We start from the raw sequence: 19249 nt of genomic DNA on the forward strand, positions 1-19249 counted from the left end.
TCGTCTCCCCCCCTCCCTCCCCCCCTCCCCCCCCCGCAAAAAATTACCTAACGAGTTAAAAAGTCGTCAGCAGCCGGCGGTGGCGCCGGGGGGGCGGGTGGCCGCGGGGCGCCGGGACGGTGCCAGCCGTCCCCTCCGCCAGCCGCGTCCCCGCGGTGGCCGCGAGGTCGCCCTCGGGGACGGTGGCGTCCTCGGCGGCCGTGACACCCCCCGGGGACAGCGAGGTCGCCCTTGGGGACCTGTGTCTGTCCTCGGTGGCCACGATGTCACCCTTGGGGGCGACTGTGTCCTCGGTGGCCACGATGTCACCCTCGGGGACCCATGCCTGCCCTCGGTGGCCACAAGGTCACCCTCGGGGACCTGTTTCTGTCCTCCGTGGCTGTGACGTCACCCTTGGGGACCTGTTTTTGTCCTTGGTGGCCGTGACCACAACGTCACCCTTGGTGACGGCTGTGTCCTCCATGGTCATGGCCATGATGTCACCCTCAGGGACCTGTTCCTGTTCTCCATGGCCACGATGTCACCCTTGGGCACCTGTTTCTGTCCTCCGTGGCTGTGACGTCACCCTCGGGGACCTGTTTTTGTCCTTGGTGGCCATGGCCACAATGTCACCCTTGGGGACCCGGCTTTGTCCTCCGTGGTCGTGACACCACCCTTGGGGACCTGTTCCTGTCCTCCGTGGCCACAATGTCACCCTCAGGGACTCGTTTTTGTTCTCCAAGGCCGTGACGTCACCCTCAGACACCCGCTTTTGTCCTCCGTGGCTGTGGCTGTGGTGTCACCCTCGGGGACCCGGTTGTTCCTCTGCAGCAGCAGCCGTGACGGGGCCCTTGGGGCCACTTGTCCGCGGTGGCGGTGACCATGGTGGCGTCACCCTTGGGGACCGGGAGACCCGCTGTTGTCCTCTGGGGCCATGGTGGTGGCGCTGGTGACACCCTCGAAGGCCAGGGGACCTGGTGTTGTCCTTGGTGGCCGTGGCACGGCCCTTGGGGACAAGGGGACCCGATATTGTCCTCAGTGGCCACGGCGGTGGCTGCGGTGTCACCATTCAAAGCAAGGGGACCCAGCCATGTCCTTGGTGGCCGTGGCATCGCTCGGCTTTGTCCTTGGTGGCCACGGTGGTGGCTTCAGCATCACCCTTGAAGGCGAGGGGACCTGGCCGCGTCCTCGGTGGCCGCAGGGGTGGCCGTGGCCTCGCTCTTGAAGGTGAGGGTGCCACCGAAACCGGGCCTTTGGTAACAAGGGGACCTGGCTGCGTCGTGGTGATGTCCCTAGCGTCCCCCTCGAAGGCGAAGGGACCCGGCCGTGTCCTCGGTGTCGTGGTGACATCCGTGGCCTCACCTGCAAAAGGCGAGGGGCCACGGCCGTGTCCGTGGCGTCCCCCTTGAAGGCGAGGGGCTGCGTCCACATCCTCAGCGTCCATGGCGTCACCCTTGAAGGCGAGGCGCCACGTCCACGTCCCTGGTGTCCCCATCAAGGTGAAAGACCACGCCGTGTCCTCAGTGTTCATGGTGTCACCCCTGAAGGCGAGAGATCGTGTCCGTGTCCTCGTCGTCCACGCTGTCACCTGCGAAGATGAGGGCACCCGGCCGCGTCCTTGGTGTCCCCCAAGAAGGCGAGATGCCATGTCCATGTCCTTGGTGTCCACAGTGTCACCTGCGAAGACGAGGGCACCTGACCGTGTCCTCGGTGTCCATGGTGTCCCCCAAGAAAGCGAGACGCCATGTCCATGTCCTCGGTGCCCACGGCGTCCCCGTGAAGGTGCCACGTCCGTGTCCTTGGCGTCCACGGTGTCCCCCATGAAGGCGAGGCGCCGCGTCCACGTCCTCGCCGTCCGCAGCATCCCCCGCGAAGGCCAGGTCCTCGGTGACACCGCGGGCGCCCGGCGGCGTCCCCGCGCCCCGGCGGGTCATACCTCGGACTCCAGGCTGGAGAAGTGGGCAGAGCCGCGGCGGGCGCCCAGCTCGGCGCCGCGCCGGGGCCGGGCCACCGCCGCCACCGCCGCCGGTGACGGGGCCCAGGGCCCCCAGCGCCCGCCGCAGCTCAGGTCCTCGAGGCTGCGCGAGGCCGGCGGCAGCCCCAGCTCGCAGGCCGCCTGCCGGGGCCACGCCGGCGGCGCCCAGGGCGGTCGGTGGCGGCAGCCCCGGGGCGCCAGGCAGCCGTGGGGGCCGCAGCGCCGGTGCTCCCAGTCCCGCCGCCGCTCCAGGCGCTCCTCGGAGCAGCTGCGGAAGCCCAGGGCCTCGGCCGGCGCCTCGGGGCCGGGCCGCTGCTGGCAGCCGGGACACGGCGCCAGCTTCTCCGCCGACCAGTAGCGCAGCGGCGGCGGCGGCGTGGCGGCGGCGGCGGCGGCAGGGCAGCGCTCCCGCCCCGGCACCGTGCAGAAGTAGTCGGCGGCGCCGAGCCAGCAGGCATGCGGCTCGCCGGGGGCCACCGGCGGGCTGGGGGTGCCGGGCGGCTCGGCACCCTCCGACTCCGAGTCGGAGAGCTCGGCGGCGGCGGCGGCGGCGGTGGCGGCGGCACAGCCCCAGGGGGGCGGCGGGTGCGGGGGGTGGTGGTGGTGGTGGTGGTGGTGGTGATGGTGGTGGTGGCCGCGGCAGGGGTGGGCGCGGGGCGGCCGCAGCAGCGGCTGCGCCTCGGGGTCGGCGCTGTTGGCGTTGGCGTCGCGCCGGGGCCGCCGGGGCCGCTCGCGGGGCGCTGGTGCCGGCGGCGCTGGCGGCGGTGGTGGCGGCGGCGGCGTGCGCTCGTCCTCGTAGGCCAGGCGGGCGTAGGCGCCGGGCGCCTCGGCGCCCTGCAGGCTCTCGCAGAGGCCGCGCAGCGAGCGCCGGGGCCAGGCGGGCGCCGGGGGCAGGCGGGCGGGCGGCGAGCGCGGCCCCCCCAGCCCCTGCGGCTCCATGGGGCCGTAGAAGCGGTGCAGGGCCTCGCCGCAGGGGCCCAGGCGCTCGGTGGTGGTGGCGGCGGCGGTGGCGGTGGCGGCGGCGCGCCGGGCCGGGGGGCTGCGGCCGGGCCGCCAGCGCTCGGGCGGGCGGCGCTCGCGGGGCGGCGTGGGCAGGGCGGGCGGCGGCGGCGTCCCCAGCGGCGGTGGCAGCGGCGGCCCGGCGCCCCGCGCCCCGTAGCCCGGCGGCGTCACCACGGGCAGCGGCGGCGGGGCCGGCGCCTCCTCGCCACCGCAGCAGCTGTACATGCCCTGGGGGGGGGGACGGGGACGGGGACGCGTCGTGGCACGTGACACCGCGGCGGGGGCACATGGTGGCATGTGGCGCCGCGGTGGGGACACGCGGTGGCATCCGGCTAATCCCCCGTTCCCATCCCGGGCCCCCTGCCACGATCCCTGTCCCCGTGTCCCCATCCCGGTCCCTGTCATCCCCATGCCCCCATCCCCGTGTCCTGTATCCCCACCCCTGTGTCCCCGTCCTCGTGTCCCCATCCCAATCCCTGTCGCGTCCCCGTTTCCCCACCCCCGTGTCCCATATCCCCTTCTCTGCGTCCCCATGTCCTTGTCCCCATCCCGGTCCCTGTCCTGTCCCCGTATCCCCATCCCCGTGTCCCGTCCCCATGTCCCCCAGTCCCTGTCCTGTCCCTGTATCCCCATCCCCGTGTCCCCATGTGTCCCCACGCGTCCCCCCGCGTCCCCCCTACCCGGCTGAAGGCCAGCAGGAAGTGGAGGCGCCCGGGGGGGCCCAGGCAGTGCCGCAGCTTCCAGTGCACCAGGTGCTCCCAGGCGAAGACGAGCAGGCTCAGCCCCATGGCCACGAGCAGCATGTAGAAGACGCCGGCCATGTTGTCGATGTCCAGCTTGCTGCTCATCACCTCGATCTTGTCGTTGTGGCAGATCCCCGAGAGCCACAGGCGCTCCAGCATCTCGATCTCGTCTGCGGGCACCGCGTCCACACGGGGCCCCGGCGTCCGGGCCCCGCCCCGCCCCGCCCCCCCGCCCCGTCCCGTCCCGTCCTGCGGCGAGGGGCCCCGGCGTCCGGCTGCCCTGCATGGACCCAGCTACACCCCACTCCGGCAGCGAGGGACCCCGGCACATGTGTGTACACACACACAGACGCTGGGATACCCCTGTGTGCTCTGGGACGTGGGACACGCGCATGCAGCCCGTGTTAGGACACCGGGCACGTGCACACCCGGTGGTACACACGTGCACGCAGCCTGCACCATGGTACAGCCAGAGGGGCGCACACGCGCAGGTTGTACGGTGATACACAGGCACACAGGTTGTACAGTTGTACACACACACACACACAGGTTGCGTGGTGGCACACACACACACACATATTGTGTGGTTGTACAAGCACACAGGTTGTACGATGATACAGGTAAGATGGTGATACACAGGCACACAAGTTGTACTGTCATACAGGTTGTATGATGGCACACGTATATACACACACACACAGGGAGCGTGGTGGTAGGCACACATCCGCACGCACGCACACACGCACTAAGAGGCTATGGGGTGCCACGAGCGTGAGCACGCTCACACATGTGATGGGACGCACGGACACGCGAGCACACGGGCGGCGGGGCGCGCAGGCGGAGGGGCGTGCAGGCGGCAGGGCGCACAGGCGGCGGGGCGCACGGGCGGCAGGGCGCACAGGCGGCGGGCGGGCGGGCAGGCGGGCGCGCGCGGCACCCACCGTCGCCGAGGAACTGGAGCAGGGCGAGGTCGACGGGGCGCTTCCAGCGCGAGCCCTTCTGCAGGGCGATGCCGTAGCCCGTGGTGGCGAACACCTTGCCCGAGCCGATGGTCACCAGCTTGCAGCCCTCGTCCTTGCGCGCCATGTAGTTGAGCACCGCCGCGTCGTAGATGAAGGCGTCCAGCTTCCTGGGGGGCGGGGCCGGCATCAGCCCCGCCCCCCGGGGCCAGGCCACGCCCCTCCACGCCACAGCCCCGCCCCCAGCCCCCGTAGTCCCGCCCCCCACGCCATGTAGTTCAGCACCGCCGCATCGTAGATGAAGGCGTCCAGCTTCCTGGGGGGCGGGGCGGGCATCAGCCCCACCCCCTGAGGCCCAGGCCCCGCCCCTCCATGCCACAGCCCCGCCCCCAACCCCCATAGTCCCGCCCCCCACGCCATGTAGTTGAGCACCGCCGCGTCGTAGATGAAGGCGTCCAGCTTCCTGGGGGTGGGGCCGGCATCAGCCACGCCCCCGGGCCCAGGCCCCGCCCCTCCTCACCACAGCCCCGCCCCCACCTCCCAGGCACCCCCTTGGCCTTGCTCCAGCCCTATGTCCAGGCCCCGCCCCATTCCCCAAGCCCTGCCCCCATTGGCCAGGCCCCTCCCCACAGCCCCACCCCCACCCCTATTTCCCTAGCCCCTCCCCATTCCCCAGGCCACACCCCCACCAGTCAGGCCCCTCCCCACATCCTCAGCCCCACCCCTATTCCCCTGGCCCACCCCCATTGGCCAGGCCCTGCCCACATCCCCAGACCCGCCCCTATTCCCCTGGCCCCACCCCCTTCTCCAAACCCCACCCACCCTGCCCCTTCCAGGCCCCTCCCCTTTGTCCCTGGCCCCACCCCCTTGTGCCAGGCCCCACCCCTTTCCCCATAGGCCCCACCCCCTCAGGCCCTTGCTCCCAGTCCTGCCCCCACAGCAGGCCCAGCTCCACCTGGTACCAGACCTTCTCCCGGGCCCCGCCCCCTCTCCCGGGCCCCGCCCCTCCCCCAGGCCCCGCCCCCTCCCCAGGCCCCGCCCCGGGCGCACCCCGTCTTGAGGTGGTGCAGGGCGTCCTCCACGCCGCGCTGGTTGTAGCGCACCATGTAGCTGTGCATGTCGGGGTAGTTGCTGCGGATGTTCTTCTCCGTGCTGCCGTTGGGCACCGTCCCGAACTTCAGCGGTGGGTACTGCTCCTGCGGGCGCTGGAACTGCCCCCACGGCGCCCCACGGCGCCCCACGGTGACCCACGGCGACCCACGGCACCCACTGACCCCCCCGCGGGCCCCCCAGACACCATGGCGCACCCAAGGGCACAAGCGGGCCAGCAAGAGGGGCCCGGGGGGCTTTTCGGTGGCTGAGCCCCGACACACTGTCTATGTGGGAGCGTGTGGGGCCGTGTGTGGGTCTGCAGGGGAGCGTGTGGGGCCGTGTGTGGGTCTGCAGGGGAGCACGTGCTGCGTGTGGGGTGCAACACAGGGCAGGGTACCGTGTGGTCGCTGAGCCCAGGCGGGACTGTGCGGGGCTGTGCGAGACGTGGGCGTCCGTGTGTGATGTGTGGGGCCGTGTGGGGCCGCGTGCCACATGTGGGGTGTGCCGTGGGACAGGGTACTGTGCGATTGCTGAGCCCCGAAACAGTGTCCACGTGGGACCGTGTGGGTCCGTGTGAGGCTGTGTGAGGTTGTGTGACACGCGTGGGTCTGTGTGGACCTGTGCGGATCCGTGTGACGCACGTGGGTCCGTGTGATGCGCGTGGGTCCGTGTGACGCGCGTGGGTCCGTGTGATGCGCGCGTGGCGGGGTACCTTGTGGTCGCTGAGCCCCGACACGGTGTCCACGTGGGACCGTGTGGGTCCGTGTGAGGCCGTGTGAGGTTGTGTGACACATGTGGGTCCGTGTGGACCTGTGCGGATCAGTGTGACGCGCATGGGTCCGTGTGACGCGCGTGGGTCCGTGTGACGCGCGCGTGGCGGGGTACCTTGCGGTCGCTGAGCCCCGACACGGTGTCCATGTACTCCTCCTGGATCATGAAGGCGGCCAGGTTGGCGGTGTAGCTGGCGAGGAAGATGACGGCGAAGAAGGCCCAGACCAGCACCATGATCTTGCTGGTGGTGCCCTTGGGGTTCTCCACCGGCACCGAGTTGTTGAACACCAGCGCCCAGAGCAGCCAGATGGACTTGCCGATGGTGAACTTGGAGCCGCCCGCGCCTGGCGACAGGCGGCCGCGTCACCCCGCGTCACCCCGTGTGTGCCTGTGTCACCCCCGTGTCACCCCCGCGTCACCCCCAGGTGACACCCACCCCCGCTGTGCCCCCGGGGACGTCCCGACGGTGAACGCGGAGCCACCTGTGCCTGGAGACAGGCGGCTGTGTCACCCCGCGGGTCCCCACGTCGTCCCGTGTGTGCCTGTGTCACCCCCATGTCACCCCCGCGTCACCCCCAGGTGACACCCACCCCCGCTGCGCCCCCGGGGACATCCCGATGGCGAACGCGGAGCCACCTGTGCCTGAGAACGCAGCCACCGTGTCCCCCGGTCCCCGTGTCACCCCCAGGGCCCCGGGGACATCCCGCTGGTGATGCGGAGCTGCCCACGCCCGGGGACAGGCTCATGGCGCGTCCCCTGGCACCCGTGTCCCCACCCCGGCCCCCCCCGGCCCCGGGGACGCCCGAGTGGCACTCACGCTTGCCGGCGGCCAGGCTGCGGTTGTAGCCCACGGGGCTGAAGTACTCGAAGATGAAGACGGTGACGGCCACGACCGTGAGGCACATGACGAACATCATCACCCAGACGGCCGGGCTGTAGGGCTCTGCGGGCACCCGCGTCACCTGGACGCCTGGGTCCCCCTGGATGCCTCCCCCCGGATTCCTGTGTCTTCCTGGCCGCCTGTTTCCCCTAGACGCCTGTTTCCCCCTGGATACTTGTCTCCCTGGATGCCTGTGTCCTCCTGGACACCCAGGTCCCCCGGATGCCTGTGTCTCCCTGGTCGCCTGTTTCCCCCCGGTTGCCTGTTTCCCCCTGGACACCCAAGTCCACCTGGATGCCTGTTTCCCCCTGGACACCTGTGTCCCCCCAGATGCCTGTGTCTCCCTGGCTGCCTGTTTCCCCTGGACACCCATTTCCCCCGGACGCCTGGGTCCCCCAAACACTTGTCTCCCTGGATGCTTGTGTCTCCCTGGACACCTGTTTACCCCAGACACCTGCTTCCCCCAGACACTTGTCTCCCTGGTCGCCTGTTTCCCCCGGTCGCCTGTTTCCCCTGGACGCCTGTTTTCCCCTGGACACTTGTCTCCCTGGTCGCCTGTTTCCCCCGGTCGCCTGTTTCCCCCTGGACACGTGTCTCCCTGGTCGCCTGTTTCCCCCGGTCGCCTGTTTCCCCTGGACGCCTGTTTTCCCCTGGACACTTGTCTCCCTGGACACCTGTGTCTCCCTGGACACCTGTTTCCCCCTGGCCGCCTGTTCCCCCCCCCGGCCGCCTGTTCTCCCCCCCGGCCGCCCGGGTCCCGTCCCCGCGCCCTACCCAGGAAGGCGGAGGGGGAGACGGTGCCGTTGCTGCGCGACACCATGACGCTGATGCCGGTCTCCACGAAGGGCACGGAGAAGTCGACGATCTCGGAGCGCTCCTCGTTGATGGTCAGCGAGCCGATGGCCATGTCGGCCCGGCGGTAAAACACCTGCGGGCGCCGAGGGGGCGGGGCCCCGGCCCCAGGGCCAATGAGAGGGCAGGGGCGGCGTGGGGCGGAGCCAAGCAGCGATGGGGCAGAGGAAGGGGGTGGAGGGAGGCGGGGCCAGCAGTGGGTGGGGCCACAGAGGGGGCGGGGCCACAGGCAGGGCACATCAGGGTGGAGACGGAGGGGGCGGGGCTCACACGAGGGCGAGGCCGGGTGATGTCCCGGACGCCTGGGTCCCCTGGGGGGTGGGGAGGGGGCAGGGCCTGGACACCACGGTTCCCTGGGGAAGGATCCCGGACACTGGGATTCCCTGGGGCAGATCCCAGATACCGGGATTCCCTGTGGCATCCTGGGGCAGTTCCCGGACGCTGGGGCCCCTCGCGCTCCCCAGGGCGGTTCCCGGATGCCAGGGCCCCTCGCGCTCCCCGGGGCAGTTCCCGGACTCCGGGGCCCCCTGTGCTCCCTGGGGCGGTTCCCGGACACCAGGGCCCCCCCGGGGCAGTTCCCGGCCGCGGGGCCCCGCGCCCACCTCGCCGATCATGCCGTTCCAGACGCCGTCGATCTTCTTGCCGTGCTTGCCGTTGGTGACCAGGTAGAGGTCGTAGGTGAAGCCCACGGTGCGCGCCAGCCGCTTGAGGATGTCGATGCAGAAGCCCTTGCAGCACTTCTTCTCGAAGAGCAGCGGCTCCGCGGGGCGGCTGCGGGCACGGCCGGGGCACGGTGCGGCGGGGCGCGGGGCAGATCCCGGCTCCAGGGCACCGCGGGGGCAGATCCCGGCTCCGGGGCACCGCGGGGGCAGATCCCGGCCCCGGGGCACTTCTGGGGGCAGATCCTGGCTCCTGGGGCACCACGGGGGCAGATCCCGGCCCCCTGGACACCCTGCGGGGGCAGCTCCTGGCCCCTGGGGCACCGTGGGGCAGCTCCCAGCCCCGGGGCACTTCGGGGGACAGATCCTGGCTCCCGGGGCACAACGGGGGCAGATCCCGGCCCCCTGGACACCCTGCGGGGGCAGCTCCCAGCCCCGGGGCACTTCTGGGGGCAGCTCCTGGCCCCTGGGGCATTTAGGGGGCAGTTTGCAGCCCCTGGGGCATTTCCGGGGCAGCTCACAGCCCTTGGGACACTGTGGGGGAAGCTCGCAGCCTCCTGGGTATTTTTGGGGGCAAATCACAGCCCACAGAGCACCGGGGGGAAGCTCACAATCCCCACGGATCATTTGGAGGAAGCTCACAGCCCCTGGGGCATTTTTGGGGGCAGCTCACAGCCCCTGGGGGCACCGTGGGGGAAGCTCACGGCCCCTGGGGCATTTTGGGGGGATCCTTGCAGCCCCTGGGGTGTTTCTGAGGGCAAATCACAGCCCCCAGGGCACTTTTGGGGGCAGCTCACAGCCCCTGGGGCGTTTTTGGGGGCAGCTCGCAGCCCCGGGGGCGCGGCGGGGCGGCGGCGCCCACCTGTCGGTGCGGTTGAGCTGCTTGCGGCAGGGCACGGAGTCGCGGATGCAGGTGCCGGTGGCCGGGTCGACGGTCTCCACGATGACGAAGGGCCGCTCCTCCAGCGTGGCCACCGTGAGGTGCTGGTCGTCGTCCACCGGCTGCAGGAACTTGCCGTAGCGCGACCACACCGGGTACTTCATCCGCAGGATCCGGTGCTCCCAGCTCCCCACCTGGCCCCGGGGGCGAGACAAGCGCCGGCGGGTGTTGCTACAGGCGGAGGCGGCGGCACCGGGCAGGCGGACGGCCCCTGCGCCGTGCTGGCCGCGGCCGGACCTGTGTCACCGCGACCAGACTAAGGGATGCGTACAACCGCGGTCAGGCACCCCTACAGTCAGAGAGACTGACACCGGGGGCAACTCACAGCCCCTGGGAGGGACAAGCAAACAGACAGACACCGCGATGGGGGAGACTTTCCCCCCAGGCCTGGGGAGAGATGGAGGGGGGTGATGGAGTGAGGAGCATCCCAAGAGGCGTCACCGCGATGGGACGGGAGGCATCAGTGTGACCAGCCAGGCGTTACCGCCGCCCCCGGGGACGCTTCACCGCGAGACGACAGCGCGACAAGGCAGCCGGGGGCAGGGAGGCACCGCCGGCACCCGCGGCTCGCGCACCGCCGCCAGATGCTGCCGCCTGCCCCGGGGGACCCGGCCCGGCAACGAGGCTGAGAGCAGCCAGCGCCACCAGACGAACAGCCAGACGTCACCGTGACCAGAATGACAAACAGCACGACGACCAGACGGGCGCCCCGGGGCAGGGGGGCGGGGGAGGGGGTGTCTCGCCGCGACCAGACGTCACCGCGACCGGATGTCACCGCGACCGGGCGCGCACGGCGGCACAGCCGGAGCCCAGCACAACCCCTCGGGACACCGCGGCGTGGCCGGGACGCAGCCCCGCGCACAGGCGCCGTCTCAGGGGAAAGGGAGACGGTGTCGGAGGAGCAGGGAGGGCTGCGGTACAGGCGGAGGCCGCACTCACCACCTCCCAGCTGCGCTCCTTGTTGAGCGAGATGACGACCAGCGAGGGGTTGATGAGGTAGCCGTCCTCGTTAAAGGAGAAGTCCTTTTGCCCCCAGGTGACGTTCATGAAGTAGCTGGGGGCGAGACAGCCGGACGGCACAGCGGGGCTCAGCGGCTGTGCGCCGCCGCCGCGGCCTGCGGTCCCCCCGGGCGGGTTGCCCCGCTCACCGGTGCAGGTTGTCGTTGATCTGGGTCACGTTGGGCGCCCGGCAGTCGTTGTTGAACTCGGGGATGAAGCCGTAGTCGCGGAAGAGCGCCTCGGCGCCCTTGGCCACGATGGCCACGCCGTTGTGCACCCGGTGGTGCAGGTCGTCGCGCCAGCCGGCCGACAACACCGTGAACAGCCCCACGGGCAGGTGCTCGGGCAGGTGCTCGGTGCCGCCCAGGTTGGTGCCCACCATGAACCAGATGTAGCCGGGCCCGGTGAGTCCGGCTTCCCGGGCCGCCCGGAAGATGGCCTCCGCCTCCTCCCGGGAGCAGTAGAGCAGGCGGATCTGGGCGCTGACCTCCCGGAGCTGGCGCTTGAGGCGCGAGCCCTCGGGGTCGTCGGTGAGGTTGAGGGTGAGCACGCCGCGGTGCTCCCAGCCGATGAAGCTGCTGTCGGTGAGCACCTCCACGTAGTCCACGAAGTCCTCGTAGCCGGGGAAGAGCGTGGTGACGACGGCGAAGGCCGTCCAGTCGTACTCCTCCAGCACCTCGAAGATCACCTGGAGCTGCTGCTCCGTGGAGGAGCCCAGCTGCAGGAAGGTCGAGCCCTTCTCCTGGGGAAGGAGGCAGGCGCTGCGGCCGGCTGGTGGCGCAGGGACCGGGTGACAACGGTGCCGGGACCGCGCGGCAGGCAGCCGGCTGCGGGACGGGCGGCAGCGGGGGACACCCGCGGCTGGGTGGGTTAACTGGGGCTGGGCCGGGGACAGTCGGGGGCAGTTGGGGACAGCTGGGGTTGGGCTGGGGTGGGTTGGGGACAGTTTGGGTTGGATTGCAGTGGGTTGGGGACAGTTTGGGTGGGGTTGGGGGCGGTTGAGGACAGTTTTGTTTGCATTGGGGATGGTTGGGGTTGTGTTGGGGACGAATGGGTTGGTCTGGGGACAGCTAGGGACAGCTGGGGTTGGATTGGGGTGGGCTGGGGACAGTTTGGGTTGGGTTGGAGACAGTTGGGGATGGCTGGAGTGGGTTGGGGACAGTTGGGGACAGTTTGGGTTGGGCTGCAGACAGCTGAGGTTGGATTGGGCTCAGTTGGGAATGGTTTGGGTTGGGTTGGGGATGGCTGGGGTTGGATTGGGATGGGTTGGGGACAGTTTGGGTTGGGTTGGGGACAGTTGGGGACAGTTTGGGTTGGGTTGGGGATGGCTGGGGTTGGGTTGGGGTGGGTTGGGGACAATTTGGGTTGAGTTGGTGATGGTTGGGGACAGTTTGGGTTGGGTTGGTGAGTTGGGGTTGGATTGGGGACAGTTAGGGATGGTTTGGGTTAGTTTGGGGATGACTGGAGACAGGCTGGGTTGGGGATGGTTGGGGACAGTTTGGATTGGGTTGGGGACAGCTGATGACTTGGGTTGGGTTGGTGAGTCGTGGTTGAGTTGGGGACAGTTTAGATTGGGTTGGAGACAGTTGGGGACGGTTTGGGCTGGCTCGGGCACAGTCGGGGACAGTTTGGGTTGGGTTGGGGACGGAGGGGACGGCCGGGGGCGGCAGGGCGGCGCACCTTGGGCGTGAGGACGATGGCGGAGCCGCCGTTGATGCCGATGATGGGCACCGAGGTCTGGGCCGAGATGAAGTCGAGGATCTGGGCCACGGCCTCGGAGCGCGTGTCGTCCTCGAAGACGACGCCGTGGATGCGCAGCGAGGAGAGGACGTCGCAGAGGCGCACGATGAGGCTCCGGGGGTTGGTGTCGTTGAGCAGCACCGCCACGGGGTTCACCTCCAGCGAGAAGCCGCGGAAGGCGGCGGGGGCGAAGCGGGCGCTCTCGGGGCCGTAGGAGGCGCCGCTGAAGATGATGGCGACGTTGAGGGCCCGGGGCCCCGCGGGCCGCGGCTCCAGGAAGGGGCTGGCGCAGGCCAGGGCCAGGGCGAAGAGCATCGTCGCGACGGGGCCGCCGGGCCGCGGGCTCATCTCGCAGCCGCTGCGCGCGCCGCCTGCGCCGCCGCCACCGCCGCCACCGCGGGAGACAGCGTCAGCGCCCGGCCCCGGGCCCTGCCCGCGCCCCCCAGGGCCCCCCAGCTCCCTCCTGCTCCCCCCAGCTCCCCCCAGTGCTTCCTGTCTCCCCCCAGTCTCCCCATCTGCCCCAGTTCTCCCAGTCCTCCCAGTTCCCCCCTATGCCCTCCCAGTCCCCCCATCTCCCCCCATCTCCCCCCATCTCCTCCTGGTCTCCCCAGTCCTCCCAGTTCACCCCAGTCCTCCCAGTTCACCCCCGCCCCCCCCTCCCCTCCCTGGGCGCGGGGCGGGGGCAGGGCCGCGGGGCCTCGTTACTGAAGGGGCTCGTTAACCCGGAATAGAAACACTCGAGCGCCGAGAGCCGAAGCCGCCCGCCCCGAGCCCTGCACACGCCAGGACACGCCAGGACATGCCAACACACGCCAGGACATGCCGGCACACGCCAGGACACGCCAGCACACGCTAGCACAGACCAGCACACGCTGGTGCACATCAGAACACGCCAGCAGTCTGGCACACGCTGGCACACGCCAGGACACGCTAACACAGACCGGCACATGCCACAACACGCCACAACACGCCAGCGCACGTCCCCACGGCCCCCCCGCGGCAGGGACGGGACCCGGGCGTCCCCCGCTCTCCCCCCGCCCCCGCGGGAGGGGACCCAGGCGTCCGGGCCCCCCCCCCCCCGGCACCGGTGCCACCGCCGCCGCCGCCTCCCGCCGCGGCGCTTTGTCCTTTTCTCTTTCGTTTCTCCCCGTCTCGTTCCGGCGCTCGCCGGCGGCCGGCGGGGGGACGTGGTTGGCGCACAGGCTGGGGGCTACAGGCGCACGGGGGGGGGGAGGCAGCGGGCAAAGCAACAGGCGGAGGCAGGCGGGGGGAGAGAAGCGGCCAGGAGACAGGCAGGGAGATCAACAGGCGGAGGCAGGCGGGGGGAGAGGGGCCGGCAGGGCACAGGTGGACGAGGCAACAGGCGGAGGCAGGCAGGGAGGAGAAAGAGCAGGCAGGGAACAGGCGGCCAGACCAACAGGCAGGGGAGAGAAGGACAGGCAGGGCACAGGCGGCGAGGCTGGTTGTGGCGGCTGCGGTGGCGTTGGGCCAGGAGCAGGCGGGTGGGTGAAGCGTGCGGAGAGGAGGGACAGTCGGAGCAGGCAGCAGGGATGGGGACAGGCAGATAGCAGCGGGGTGTTGGGGGGCTCTGCTGGGTGGGGAACACAGTGTGGCAGCGGGTGTTGGGGCAGCGTGTGAGGGCGGCGGTGACAAGCGTCCCTCGCGCCTGCCACCCTCCGATGGGGACGGCTGTCCCCGTCTGGCAGTGCAGAAGAGGTAGCACTGGGGATGCGCACGGTCCCACCACCCTGCAGGTGCTACAGCCGGGGGGGGGACAGCGGGAAGGGACCGGGGTACCTGCTCCCAGACAGCTGGGGAGGGTGTGCGACCACGCGAGGCTGGTTGTGAGCGGGTGCGGGCACAGACGGGGAGGCTTGTGCGCGGGCACCACCGGCAACTCCTGATGGCACGCACACCGCGACCGGAGAGTGCAGGGGACGCGAGCAGCCGCCAGACAAGGATGTGCAGGTACAACCGGAGCGTACCGGGTGCAGGTGGCAGCTACGACTGGCTGCCACATGGCAGCCTGAAAGTCTGCTTCCAGGTGTAGCCGTGTTGAACACCATCCTGTCTCAGTGTAGCACTACAGACACCCTCAGTGCAGCGGGCAGCAGAAGGCACTGCAGGCAGCACGGGGTCGCTGTACCCACACGTGTTGTGAGGCACAAACACCGAGCAGGCCCTTAGATACAGGCGGCTCCGACTGACGCTGACCTGCACTTTGCCGCACACACAATCCTTTGCACCCGCTTGTTGGCCCAGCGCGATCCTTGCAGGCGGTGCACTGCAGGAGTGAGGCGCGGGCGGTTCTCACTGACATACAGGCGGATGAGGAGGACTACAGGCACCCCGGAGCTGCAGTGTCCCACCGGGGAGGTGCACAGGGCGGCTGCGCTGGTGGGGAGACCCACAGCGCCGGCTGCGTGGGCGCCTGTGCCTGCAGCGGGTGTAATGTCACCCGCCTCCACACCCACGTGGCCTCCTGGACACCGGGGCTGATGGTGGGGGGCAGAGGAGGGTCCGGGAGCCCCACTGGGGGGTCAATCCGACCAGCCCGGGTGTCCGGGAGGAGGGTGACCTTGGAGACAAGCGCGGGAGAGGCTGCAGGACCCAGGCGTCCGGGTGACTGCGGAGCGCGGCGGGGAGGGAGGGAGCGGCGGGGCAGCCCCGGGGGTCCCGCACCGGCGGCCGCAGGCAACCCCCCGCCGCGCCGCAGCCTGACAAAGCCTCCGGCAGGCGCAGCCCAGACAGGCGGGGGCGCGCACAACGCCACGGGCGCCCGGACCCGCGGCCAGACCCCACCGGCGCCGCCTGACACAGACGCCCCAGACGGATCCAGCAGGGACAGGCAGAGACGCCGCGCGCGCCGCGAGCAGGGGGGTGCCGAGGGGCGCGGGAGGCTGTCCGCACAGCCGGACCGGCACAACACCGCGCAGCTGGACCGGCGCACACCTGCACCGGCGTGCCGCTGCCCGCGCCAGGGGGCGAACGCCCCGCACAGCCGGACACCCGCATCCGCGCGCCCCGGCACAAGCCCGCAGGGAGGGCTTCCCGCACAGCCGGCAGCCACACCGCGCTGCAGCAAGGGGGAAAGGTGACACGGAGGGAGGGGAGCCCGGACGCCTGGGTTCCCTCCCGGGGGACGCCTGGGTCCCCTGCCCGGCTCCGGCTGTAGCGTTAGGGCGGGGGGGCGCCGGCAGCCCGGACGCCCGGGTCCTTCCCCAGCCCGTTGGTGACCTTGAACAAGTCCCTTCTCGCCGTGACTCAGTGTTTGCCGGGTGACGCGGGAACGGGGCAGCGCGCCCACCCCGGCGGGTGACAAACCCCGCGTCCCCCGGCCCGGCCGCACCCCGCGCCCCAGCGGCGGGTGACAAACCCCTGTCCCACATCTGGCAGCACCCCGCGCTCGCCCCGGCGGGCGACAACCCCGCGTCCCCCGGCCCGGCTGCACCCCACACCCCAGCGGCGGGTGACAACCCCGCGTCCCCCGGCCCGGCTGCACCCTGCACCCCGGCAGCAGGTGACAACCCCGCGTCCCCCCCCGCGGGACCCACCTCGGCCGCGCTCTGCTCCCGGGGGCCCTGCCTCATCTCGGCCCCGGCTGCGCGGCGGCTGCCGGCCCCGGCGGGCGACGGGGGCGGCCCCGGCACGGGGGTCCCGGCCGAGCGGAGCGGGGGGACGGGGAGGGACGCGGCGAGGGAGGGCGAGGGGCTGGCGGGACGGAGAGAGGGGGGACAGAGGGACGGAGGGAGGACGCAGGACGGAGGGACGGCAGGAAGGAGGTTTGGGGGACGGGGAAGGAGAGGGAGCAGTGAGGATGGACGGACAGATGGACGGAGGGAGAGAAGCGACGGGGGGACGTGGGGACGGGGGGCAGCAGGGGGTCGGGGGGATGGCAGGGGACAGAGAGGGGGATGGGGGGCAGCAGGGGGATGCGGGGAGGACGGGGGGACAACGGGGGGACAACAGGGGTGATGCAGGAATGGTGGGGGACGGCAGGGGAGAGCGGGGAACGACGGGGGATAGCAAGAGACAGCAGGGGACCGTGGGGGGACACGGGGACGGCGGGGGATAGCAGGGGACAGCAGGGGACGGTGGGGGACGGCAGGGGACGGCAGGGGACAGCGGGGGACAGCGGGCGATAGCGGGGGGTAAATGGGGACGGTGGCGGATGGCAGGGGAAGGCAGGGAACGGCGGGGGATGGCAGGGGGGACACGGGGACGGTGGCAGATGGCAGGGGACGGCGGGGGAAGGCAGGGGACGGCAGGGGACAGCAGGGGACGGCGGGGGACGGCGGGGACGCGGGCGCGGGGATGAGTAGACAGAAACAGGCCGCCGGCCGGGGCAGACGACGGAGGCGGCTGGAGGTCGCCGGGCCGGGCTGCACCTGGGGGGGGGGGGGAGAGAGCGTGAGGGGGGGCCGGACCCCAGCGCCCCCCAGTGCCCCCAGGGTCTCCCAGTGCCCCCCAGGGTCCCCAACGCTCCCAGGATCTCCAGTGCTCCCAGCTCCCCAACACGCCCCCTTTGGGCAACAAGGACCCCCCAGGCCCCTCCCAGCACCCCCAGTTCCCCCCCAGCACCCCCAATCCCATCCAAGTGCTCCCAGTCCCCTCCCAGCACCACCAGTCCCGTCCCAGCACCCCCAGTCCCCTCCCAGCACCCCCAGTCGGGTCCCAGCACCACCAGTCCCGTCCCAACACCCCCCGCTCCCCCCCAGCACTCCCAGTCCTGTCCCAGTGCTCTCAGTCCCGTCCCAACACCCCCAGTTGGGTCCCAGCACCCCCAGCTCCCCCCCAGCACCCCCAGTCCCCACCCAGCACTCCCAGTCCTGTCCCAGTGCTCTCAGTCCCAGCCCAGCCCCCCCAGTTCCCTCCCAGCACCCCCAGTCGGGTCCCAGCACCCCCAGCTCCCCCCCAGCACCCCCAGTTCCCCCCCAGCCCCCCCAGCCGGGTCCCAGCCCCCCCCAGCGCCGTCCCAGCGCTCCCAGTCCCTCCCCGCTGCCCCCCGCACCCTGCAGCACCCGGCGCCGCTTGCAGAATACTAATGGGGCCGGAGCGCCCGGGCGGGCGAGTGTGCGAGAGCCGGGGTGTGCGGCTGTGCGACTGTGTGTGTGTGTGTGTGTGTGTGTGTGTGTACGACTGTGCGTGCAACTGGGAGCGCGTGTGCGCCCACGCGTGTCCCGCGTGTCCCCCGCCGCCTGTCCCGGGGCTCCCCGCGGGCGTCCGCCGCGCGTCCGCCTGTCCCGGTCCGGCGGTGCTGGGGGGGGGGGGGGGGGTGTCGCGGCGGGGGGGTCCCCGCGCGGGCGGGTTGTGCGTGTCCGCGTGTCGCGCCGCTCACCTGCTCGCCGTCGCCGTCGCCGTCGCTGTCGCCGTCCCCGCTGCAGCCGCCGCCGCCGGGCGCCCCGGACAGCGGCACCGGCGCCGCCCCCCGCCCCGGCACCGCCCCCGGGGCCGCCCCCGGCAGCGGGACCCCCCCCCCCCCCGGCACCCGCGACACCCCCCGGCACTAGGACCCCCCCCCGGCACAGGCACCGCGACACCCCCCGGTACCAGCACCGACCCCCCCCGGGACCGAGACTGGGACCCCCCCCCCCGGCACCGGGATCGGCACAGGGACCCCCCCCCGGCACCGGCACCAGCATCCCCCCCCGGCACCAGTAGCCCCCGGCAATGGCACTGGGGCCCCCCCCCCAGCACCAGCACTGACCCCCCCCAGCAGTGGGACTGGGATCGGGACCCCCCCGGCACTGGGACCAGCACCAGGGCCCCCCCCAGCACTGACACCAGCCCCCAGCAGCGCTGGGATCGGGACCCCCCCCCCCGGCACCAGGACCAGGATTGGGACCCCCCCGGCACTGGGACCAGCAGCAGGATTGGTACCACCCCCCCCAGCACCGGACCGGGATTGGGGCCCCCCCCCAGCACCGGGACCGGGACTGGGATTGGGAACCCCCCCGCACTGGGACACCCCCCCCCCCCGGCACCGGGACTGGGATCGGGACCCCCCCGCACTGGGACACCCCCCCCCGGCACCCGGATTGGGAGCGGGCCCCCCCCGGGATCGGGCCCCCCCCACCCCCCGGCGGCAGCGGGGGGCCGGCGCGACACCCCGGCGCACAGGGGCCCCCCCGCGCCGCTCGCACAGGTCATTAAGATTCACGGCGGATCGCTACAGCCAGACAGACGCGCACACCCGGCGCGCCACGCACCCCCTGCGCACACTCACACACACACACACGCACCCCCTGCGCACACTCACACACACACGCACACGCACCCCCTGTGCACACTCACACACCCCGCACACACACCCTGCACACACTCACACTCACACACGCCCTGTGCGCACACACACACACCCTGCGCACACACCCTCCCTCTGTGCACACACACGCACACCTCCTATGCACACACCTTCTGCGTGCAAGCACACATCTTTGCACACGCACACACACACCCTCTGCACACACACCCCCACAGCCTGCACACCCCCCCACCCCCCCTGCACACGCACACACGCACACCCCTTGCACAGACATACACACGCGCGCGCACACACATACACACACACACACACACACACACACACCCTCCAGCGTGACGTGGGGCCGGTGGGGCTACCCGTGCCTGCAGCGGGGGCTCCCTCCGCCCCACAGCC

General features: G+C 71.5%; 1 protein-coding gene across 1 annotated transcript; it reads right to left on the bottom strand.

Moving 5' to 3' along the window:
• Positions 1 to 1909: 1909 nt before the first annotated feature.
• Positions 1910 to 12985, bottom strand: GRIN2D (glutamate ionotropic receptor NMDA type subunit 2D). Its single transcript, XM_067314298.1, has 12 exons — positions 12532 to 12985; positions 11001 to 11593; positions 10792 to 10906; positions 9775 to 9986; positions 8856 to 9024; positions 8176 to 8329; positions 7339 to 7464; positions 6636 to 6865; positions 5709 to 5869; positions 4641 to 4828; positions 3637 to 3869; positions 1910 to 3184 (listed from the first exon to the last, which is right to left on the bottom strand). Exons 1-12 carry the CDS (start codon positions 12937 to 12939, stop codon positions 1910 to 1912), a joined length of 3864 nt encoding a protein of 1287 aa, XP_067170399.1. The 5' UTR covers positions 12940 to 12985.
• Between the last annotated feature and the right edge of the window lie 6264 nt (positions 12986 to 19249).

This window comes from Apteryx mantelli, chromosome 34 (genome assembly GCF_036417845.1).
Source record: "Apteryx mantelli isolate bAptMan1 chromosome 34, bAptMan1.hap1, whole genome shotgun sequence".
In the NCBI taxonomy this organism is placed as follows: Eukaryota; Metazoa; Chordata; class Aves; order Apterygiformes; family Apterygidae; genus Apteryx; species Apteryx mantelli.